This window comes from Danio aesculapii, chromosome 13, assembly GCF_903798145.1.
Source record: "Danio aesculapii chromosome 13, fDanAes4.1, whole genome shotgun sequence".
In the NCBI taxonomy this organism is placed as follows: domain Eukaryota; kingdom Metazoa; phylum Chordata; class Actinopteri; order Cypriniformes; family Danionidae; genus Danio; species Danio aesculapii.
In genome coordinates this window covers 53230149-53240191 of record NC_079447.1, presented here as the reverse complement: position 1 = coordinate 53240191, position 10043 = coordinate 53230149, and the positions used below count along the sequence as shown (strand labels likewise).

Genomic DNA, 10043 nt, shown 5'->3' with positions numbered 1-10043 from the left:
AACACTCAGTGCGGCCCTTACCAAGTTTGGATTTGACACCGCTGTTATCTGCTGTCATGGCTCTGCAATCAATAAATGTGATTATAATGGAAGTCAATGGAGCAAAACATGTGTGTTGTAGAGTTTAAAGCATTTTCCCAAAACATGAGTCAAAATAAGATTTGTTCCCAAAAATGATCACGTTTGCTCAAACACAGAGACGGTTGTGGCCAAATTAAGCCTCAAAATCAGCCCAGAGTGGATGAAAACGACCCCAGCAGCACACAATGGGTTAAAGTATCTGAATATAAGTCGATTGAATAGAATGTGCTTTATTTTAGGCTTTGGCTCAAGCATGTACTGCTCATTTTTACATCATGTTACTCGATGCTTTACTGTAAAGACATTTATCATTGGAGAAAGATCAATATTTGGATATGTTTGTCCTCATATGAACAATGTTTTATACACAATGCTGGAAAACTGGCCTTAATACGGCGCATTTCTGGACCAATAATGATCAATCGCTGAGACGTTGTGATTATGATTGTGATGTTCTCAGATTTGATAAGACATTCCTTTATTAAATGCTGTTTGTGTATTCGTCCTCTGAATGATCTGACCAATCAGCAGCCGGAGGAGTGTCACATGATCAAACTATAATAAAAACACTGTGAAAACGGGCATGTGTGAGGACAGATTGGTTCGGTGTAAGTGTGTGTGAATTACTGTGGGTGTGTGTTTATGTGTGTGAATTGGACCAGTGTGTGTGTGTGTGTGTGTGTGTGTGTGTGTGTGTGTGTGTGTGTGTGTGTTCATTGTCTACAGAAAGCGCAGAACAGATGTTAATCATGTTGATGAAAATGTCAAAGTTCAACACACACACACACACACACACACACACTGAACTCTGTGTGTTTATCCTTCTCTTATTTGTGTGTTGGTTTCTGTTACAGTAATAAATGTGTGTATCAGCAGAACACAAGCGCTGGAGAAGGAGATGTCGAGCACTGATGTTGAGGTTTTCCTGGTGTTTACACACCATCAGGAGGAGAACAAGAGTGTGTGGGACGGCAGCTGTATTTCTGCACGCAGCGTGACGGAGAACACACACACACACTTCCAAAACAAGCCCATGAATTACTAATGTGGGCTTTTGTTGCTCGATAAACTGCCATAAGAGACTCATAATGGAACTGTGTGTGTGTGTGTAAGAGAGAGAGAGAGAGAGAGTGTGTGTGTGAGTGTATATATGTGTTTATGTATATGTGTGTGTGTTTGTGTATATATATGTGTGTTTATGTATATATGTCTGTGTGTTTTTGTATATATGCGAGTGTGTGTTTGTGTATATGTGTGTGTTTGTGTATGTGTTTGTGTATATATGTGTGAGTATATGTGTGTGTTCGTGTATATATGTGTGTTTATGTAATTGTGTGTTTGTGTATATATGTGTGAGTACAGTATATGTGTGTGTGTTTGTGTATATATGTGTGTTTATGTATATATGTCTGTGTGGTTTTGTATATATGTGAGTGTGTGTTTGTGTATATGTGTGTGTTTATGTATATGTTTGTGTATGTGTTTGTGTATATATGTGTGAGTATATGTGTGTGTTTATGTAATTGTGTGTGTTTGTGTATATATGTGTAAGTATATGTGTGTGAATGTGAGTGTGTATATATGGGTGTATGTAGTGTGTGTTTGTGTATGTGAGTGTGTGCTTGTGTGTATATATGTGTGTATGTGAGTGTGTGCTTGTGTGTATATATGTGTGTATGTGAGTGTGTTTATGTATGTGTGTATTTGTGTATATATATAAGTGTTTGTGTGTATGTGTTTGTGTATGTATGTGTGTTAATGTATCTGTGTGTGTGTTTGTGTATATGAGTGTGTATATGTGTGTTTGTGCATATATGTGTGTTTGTGTATGAGTATACAGTATGTGTGTGTGTGTGTATATATATGTGTGCTTATGTATATGTGTGTATTTGTCTGTGTATATGTTTGTGTATGTGTGAGCATATGTGTGTGTGTGTGTGTGTGTGTTTGTGTATATATGTGTGTTTATTTTTGTTTATGTAAATGTGTGATTATATGTGTGTTTATGTATGTTTGTGTGTTTATGTTTCTATGTGTGATTATGTATATGTGTGTCTGTGTATATGTTTGTTTATGGTTATGAATGTGTGTGTGTGTGTGTGTGTGTGTGTGTGTGTGTGTGTGTGTGTGTGTCAAGTATGTGCTCTCTAAACGGTCATGAAAGACTCATAATGGAAAGGGGTGTGTGTGTGTGTGTGTGTGTGTGTGTGTGTGTGTGAGTGTGTATAAATATAGCACTCAGTCACTCAGAGCAGTGTGTGGATGATGATGTCTGGCTCTCAGACGGTCAGTCTCCTGCTGCCGGCTGATGAAGCTGGAGGTCTGTATATCCTGATGCTCGTCTCGTTGTTCCCGCTCTACTACTGGATCCTGAAAGCAGGTCAGAGTCAGGAGTAATCCTCTTTTCCTTCTTTCTCACTTTTCTTTGTTTAGGAGCAGTGAAACAGGGCTTTTTATACACTCTGAATATGCTGGGTTGTTGTTGTAACCCAACGCTGAGTCAGAAATAAACAAACAACTGTTGAGTTGAAAAATATCCTTTTAATTTGATGTCAAAGCAAAATTAACCCAACATTGGGTGTGTCTATTTTGAAATTTGTGGGTTAATTCAACCTAGCATTTTTTTTTTTAGATTATTGTTTACTTTGATAGTAATGTACAGTATACACACTCACCGGCCATTTTATTAGGTACACCTGTCCAACTGCTCTGTAATGCAAATTTCTAATCAGCCAATCGCATGGCAGCAACTCACTGCATTTAGGCATGTAGACATGGTCAAGACGATCTGCTGCAGTTCAAAGTGAGCATCAGAATGGGGAAGAAAGGGGATTTAAGTGATGCTGAACGTGGCATGGTTGTTGCTGCCAGACGGGCTGCTCTGAGTATTACAGAAACTGCTGATCTACTGGGATTTTCACGCACAACCATCTCTAGGGTTTACAGAGAATGGTCCGACAAAGAGGAAATATCCAGTGAGCGGCAGTTCTGTGAGCGCAAATGCCTTGTTGATGCCAGAGGTCAGAGGAGAATGGCCAGACTGGTTCTAGCTGATAGAAAGGCAACAGTAACTCAAATAAGCACTCGTTACAACCGAGGTCTGCAGAAGAGCATCTCTGAACACACAACACGTCCAACCTTGAGACGGATGGGCTACAGCAGCAGAAGACCACACCGGGTGCCGCTCCTGTCAGCTAAGAACAGGAAACTGAGGCTACAATTCACACAGGCTCACCAAAACTGGACAATAGAAGATTGGAGAAACGTTGCCTGGTCTGATGAGTCTCCATTTCTGCTGACACATTCGGATGCTCGGCTCACAATTTGGCCTCAACAACATGAAAGCATGGATCCATCCTGCCTTGTATCAGCGGTTCAGGCTGGTGGTGGTGGTGTAATGGTGTGGGGGAGATTTTCTTTGGGTCCATTAGTACCAATTGAGCATGGTGTCAACGCCACAGCCTACCTGAGTATTGTTGCTGACCATGTCCATCCCTTTATGAGCACAGTGTCTCCATCTTCTGATGGCTACTTCCAGCAGGATAACGCACCATGTCATAAAGCACCAATCATCTCAGACTGGTTTCTTGAACATGACAATGAGTTCACTGTACTCAAATGGCCTCCACAGTCACCAGAGCTCAATCCAATAGAGCACCATTGGGATGTGGTGGAACGGGAGATTGGCATCATGGATGTGCAGCCGACAAATCTGCAGCAACTGTGTGATGCTATCATGTCAATATGGAGCAAAATCTCTGAGGAGAACCCGGTACTAGTAAGTGTACCTAATAAAGTGGCCGGTGAGTGTGTATGCATATTTATATATAAATATAAATGGTTAAATGAAATGGAATAATTATATTATTTTGCTTGTTTTAACTCTTCATTTTGACTCATTATTGTTGAAAACAAGACTTTATTTTTTTCCTTGTCTAGAAAATGGTTCTTGATTTAAGATTATTTAGATATTTGGACTAGAAATAAAACAGCTCTAAGTCAGAAAAGCATGTTTCCCTCAACAGAGAGTGCTAATTATATTTGAATATATTGTATTTTTATTTAAAGTATATTTTATGTTTTTTAATATATATTTATTTGATATATTCAAATGTTGACTGTAAAATTAAGCTAATTTTGGTCTATTTATTATTGACGCACAGCATCGTTCTTCACAGCATTTTCTTTAACTCAACCTGCATGTATTTGAGTGTATTTGAGATGTTTGTTTTGCTCCAGAGAGTCCTGAAGATGAGCTGAAGGATTTCTCATTCGTCTGCCATCGTCCCGAACTGCTGGAAATACCGCAGGAGGAAACCAAATTCAGCAAAACTGAGCTGCAGTTCCTCTACAGGGGCTTCAAGAACGTGAATACACATATAATAACAACACTTTACACTACACTACTCCTTCCAGACATAACCAAAACATGGACTTCTCTTAAATGTACTGCATTTCAGTGCTTGACATAAACTCCAAAGAAGAATGACCTGTTTTAAGTACTTGGTTTGTTTGATTGAGTGGCTTATTAAGCTTATTTTTTTCACATAATATCACATATTAGTCAGATTAGAGCTGCAATGATAATTAATATCCACAGTCCCTAATCAGGCACACAAAGACTCAAATTCATGCTACACAAAACTACATTAATCAACATCCTATAATTAAATAAATGCTTATATCTGGTTTGTCATTAACCACTTCTTAAATGTGGTCTATCATATAATCATAATGGACTTCTTTGTTGTACTCAGAATGGTGTATAATTAATTGTGTGTGTATTGTGTTTTGACAGTGTGTAAGTGATGAAATATTGTGTGTTTCAGGAGTGTCCCAGTGGATTTGTGAATGAGAAAGTGTTTAAACTCATTTACTCTCAGTTCTTCCCTCAGGGAGGTGAGAAGCTCACACAATACACTCTTTTTAGTTGCAAACTCAGTAATAATTTCAAACATAAATAGTAAGTAAAATGAATAAAGCTGCTGTAGGTATAATTTTGACTCTTTTAAAGCATAAACATACCATAATATGTTTGCAGATATTAAAAATCATGCTAAGTGAACATGTTTATCTGAAAAACAATGCTGAAGTCAGTTATTCTGCTGTGAAAATGTGCGTTCTGTGTCAGAATGTCTTTGTTTTGGTCTCTATAACCAGCCCACTGCCACTCTGGGTTGCCAGATGGTGGAAAATACAACATATTGCATTTCAGTCATGAAGGCTGCATCCAAGGACGGACTGGCCATAGGGAGCACTGGGACATTTTCCGGTGGCTGAATGGTCAATCTGGCCTGACCCCCCCCCATCCAAACTCCCCCCTCCCCATGCTCTTCAATTATCAATCGCTTAACCCAACCCAACCACCGCCACCCTCCTGGCACTCTGCATTTACCGATCGCTCAGATGCCTGATGTTCGATAACTGTCACGGGCAAATATTCCACCCAGTCCGCCCCTGGCTGCATCAATGTACATGATTGCGCCCTCTAGAGGACAGAAGCAGCCACAGATTCAGAGTAATAAAAATCCCAGCGGTATCTCATGCCAATTCATAACCTTTTGATTTAGTGGCTAAATCGTATGAAATCCTTTGACCTCATTCGTACAATTTAGTACGATTTGCTCCTCCCCCAATGATGGTTGGGTTTAGGGGCGGGGTTTGCTACCATGCCTCCTTTCAAAATCATTTTCGTATGTCTGAACTTGTACGAATTAGCCACTATACTGACAGAACGTTAGGGTTAGGGTTGAAAAATCCACTTGAGATGGTTTGTAGTTGATTTTCAATATAAATATTACAAACGTAAACATTAGTTGAGTAGCATACATTGTAACACCGAGTCCTAACATCATGCGACACAACAAGATTCCAGCAATATTACGTTTTTTGCAGTTGTTGTTGCAACAGTACGAGCACGTTTTTCCTCATATTGAACAAACATATGTCTGTTTATTGTTTCTCAGTTATAAATGTGTGTTTTCTCTCTCAGATTCACGTGTTTATGCACATTTTCTGTTTGAGGCTTTTGATACGAACAGAAATGGCTGTCTTAGTTTTCAGGTGAGTTTTTTTGGGATTTTAACACACACACATACAAAAAAACCCCACATTAGTCTCATTAGTGTTTGCTGTTGTTTCAGGAGTTTGTCGCTGGTCTGTCGCTCATCCTCAGAGGCTCCATGTATGACCGGCTGAACTGGGCCTTTAATTTCTATGACCTCGATAAAGATGGATTCATCACCAGAAAGGTATTTGATAATCCAGGGTTGTTTACTGATGAATTAAAATCTGTTACTGATTACAGATTACATGAAAAATGTGTAGTCAGTAATATAGTCTCATAGATTACACCTTTATGGTAACATAATCCACTTTTGGATTACATTTAGATTACTTTTGTAATATAAATGTAATCTAGATTTTTAGGTTATTGAACAGAATCTGAATAATAACAAACTATTTTTGTAATCCAAAATTTTTGACTACGGAATATAATCTGAACGGTAGCATATTCTACTGTTTTGATTAAATTTATATTATTTTATATTTTTAAATGTAATCTAAACTTTTAGACTACTGAACATAAGATGAATGGTAGCATAATCTACTTTTAGATTACACTTAGAATACTTTTATAATCTAAACCAAATCCAAACCTTTTCGATTAATGAGCATAGTATGAATGGTAAAATAAACTACTTTTGGATTACATTTTAGGTTACAAAAGCAAACGAAATGTAATCCTTACTTTTAGATTACTAAATATAATCTGAATGGTAACATGATCTACTTTTGGATTACATTTAGATTACTTTTGTTTTACTAACCCTTATTTGACATCAGATATATTGAAGCAGGATGATCTTAAGCTATTTTGACATTTACTTTAAGTACATTTAGAAAACAGCAACATTAGAAAAAACATTCAATTGACTATGACATCAAACATTTAATCTAAAAAACACTAGAAATGTGTAGAATCTTACGTCACATTGCTGCCATTGCATGCATTATAAATAATCAGTAATCCATAAAAGGTAACTGTAATCTGATTACAAGTATTTTAAAAAGTAATTTACTCTAATTCCAAGTACTTGTGTTTTTGGGGGAATCTGATTACTTAATCTAGATTACATATAATGATCATATGAATCTTTGACTGGTTCAGATCACTATAATGCACTGCTGTAATAATGTAAACACATCTGTGTGGTTTGTTTTTTGCAGGAGATGATGAACGTCATGAAGTCGATATATGATATGATGGGGAAATATGTGCATCCGGAGATTAATGAAGAAACAGCCAGAGAACATGTGGAAAACTTCTTTCAGGTGAACTCACTGAAATACTACTGTAAATGCTATAGTGTTCTGAACCATACTGTAGTTATACTCCAGCGTACTGTATTAACTATAGTGAAGTGATAAACTGTAATAAATACTGTGGTATACTTTAGTTTTACTACAGTAAACTGTGGTGTACTGCAGTATAATATACCTTATATTTGTACTAGCTCATTTGTTTATATTACTATAGTTGTTGTGTTACCATAGCAACTGTGGAATTACCACAAAACATCAATTACTGTTGTTGTTGTTGTTGTTGTGTTACCATAGCAACGGTGGAATCACCACAACACATCAATTACTATAGTAGTTGTGTTCCCATAGCAACTGTGGAATCACCACAACACATCAATTACTGTAGTTGTTGTGTTACCATAGCAACTGTGGAATCACCACAACACTTCAATTACTATAGTAGTTGTGTTACCATAGCAACTGTAGAATCACCACAACACATCCATTACTATAGAAGTTGTGTTACCATAGCAACTGTAGAATCACAACACATCAATTACTATAGTAGTTGTGTTACCATAGCAACTGTGGAATCGCCACAACAAATCAATTACTATAGTAGTTGTGTTACCATAGCAACTGTGGAATCACCACAACACATCAATTACTATAGTAGTTTTGTTACCATAGCAACTGTAGAATCACCACAACAGATTCATTGAAGTATTATAGTTCAAATACACTACAGTATTTACTATAAATTACTATAGTATTTTTTTCATGCAGGAATAATGGGCAAATATGTTTGTAACTACAGTGGCGATATTTATTTTTGTACGTTAACACACTTACTGTAAACCAGATAGAGAAGGTTGGCTGAAGGTTCTGAACAAATGCTCTTCTATAACGTTAATAGAACGTTTGGAGATCATTATGTGCTCTTTTATAAATTCTCAGTGAGTTTGATGAAGTTTCTAAAGTCGTTCTGCGTTGCCGGAAACCTATATCAGGCTTTTCCTGAACAAATGCAGACAGTTGGTGATGAAATCTGCTGAAAACACACAAACATCATCATTCTTTCTCTTTTAAACAACATTACATGCAGATTTAAACATGTTTAACCAGCAAATAAAAGTGTTCAAAAGTTGTTTATACACTGACAGTGGAACCTTTTTGACTGAAAGGTTGTAGCTTTTGTTTTTCAGAACGTTCAGATAACATTGATAAGTAATGCTTGCTGTATGGTAAAACGGAAAAGAAGAGGTGTTTAATAAGGAATCCTGATTATGATCAATGTTTGCAGAAAATGGACAGAGATCGAGATGGAGTGATCACTATTGAGGAGTTCATGGAGTCCTGTCAGAAGGTGCATCTCTCTATCCCTCCTTCATTTATTATTATTATAACATTCATTAAATAATACATTACAATACAAACACCTTAGAGTGACCATCAACCAATCAGAATCAAGCATTCAGCAGACATGTGTTATCATCTGGAATAATGTACTCAGTTCATTTGCTGAAGCGGTCATTTAAAAGTGTGGGTGTTTCTTTTGTGTTTCTTTGTCTTGTGTTGCTGTTTGAGGACGAGAACATCATGCGGTCGATGCGGCTCTTTGACAGCGTCTTCTAGAAGTTTCTGGATTTATCTCTCTCCTGTATAAATATCTCATTTAATTTAGAGACACAAGATATGGACTTCATCTGTGGGATCTTCTTCCCTGAACACAGAGCTAATAGACATCTCACACCTCTATATACCGCTGTTTGGACTGAAGATTGTCATTGCGCAAAACACAAACCTCTTTTTCACTCTGTTAAATTGCAGCCATTTGCTATAATCATTAATTTTTCCTCATTAATGTCCACACAACACCCCATATTGACAGAAAAACACAGAATTGGGGACGTTTTTGCAGATTTATTAAAAAAAGAAACACTGAAATATCACATGGTCATAAGTATTCACAGCCTTTTAAAGTTGTCTCCTATTGAAGACAGAATAATACTGGAGTTTTACATCTTGTACAGTGACTCTGTTATATAAAAATATTGATATTGACTTTGTGTGTGTGTGTGTGTTATTTGATCAATTAATCAGCCTATATTTTCCCAGAATTCTGCCTGCTGTTAGTGCTGTATTAATGAATTCAGCATTTATTGTGTGTGTGTTTTATTATTATTTATACTGTATTATTAATATGTAAATGTAAGCATGTAGCAGCACGATGTCTCAGTGGTGTCGCACGGTGACCTCACAGCAAGAAGGTCGCTGGTTCGAGTCCCTGCTGGCATTTCTGTGTGGAGTTTGCATGTTCTCCCCATGTTGGTGTGAGTTTCCTCCGGGTGCTCCGGTTTGCCTTACAGTCCAAACACATGCGCTTTAGGGGAATTGATTAACTAAACTGGCCGTAGTGTATGAGTGTGTGTGAGAATGAGTGTGTATGGGTGTTTCCCAGTACTGGGTTGCGGCTGGAAGGGCATCCGCTGTGTAAAACATATGCTGAAATAGTTGGCAGTTCATACAGGGACTAAGCTGAAGGAAAATGAATGAATGAATGAACAAACATTTGCAGCATGCTGTATAAAACAATTATTTTTATGATTATAATTTGATCCTAAAAATAGTAAAAATACTGTAGTAATTTACAGTAA

The 10043-nt window shown here is 37.2% G+C and overlaps 2 protein-coding genes across 2 annotated transcripts in view; both read left to right on the top strand.

The window, feature by feature from the left end:
* The window catches only part of cutc (cutC copper transporter homolog (E. coli)), a 34479-nt gene that overhangs the window by 15888 nt on the left and 8548 nt on the right, over positions 1–10043 (top strand). The gene's annotated exons all lie outside the window — the stretch shown is intronic.
* On the top strand, positions 2344–9411 carry LOC130239407 (Kv channel-interacting protein 2). The gene is made up of 8 exons (XM_056470571.1): positions 2344–2461; positions 4321–4448; positions 4911–4980; positions 6074–6144; positions 6225–6332; positions 7312–7416; positions 8690–8752; positions 8974–9411. The coding sequence occupies exons 1-8, from the start codon at positions 2344–2346 to the stop codon at positions 9019–9021; spliced, it is 711 nt and encodes a 236-aa protein (XP_056326546.1). The 3' UTR covers positions 9022–9411.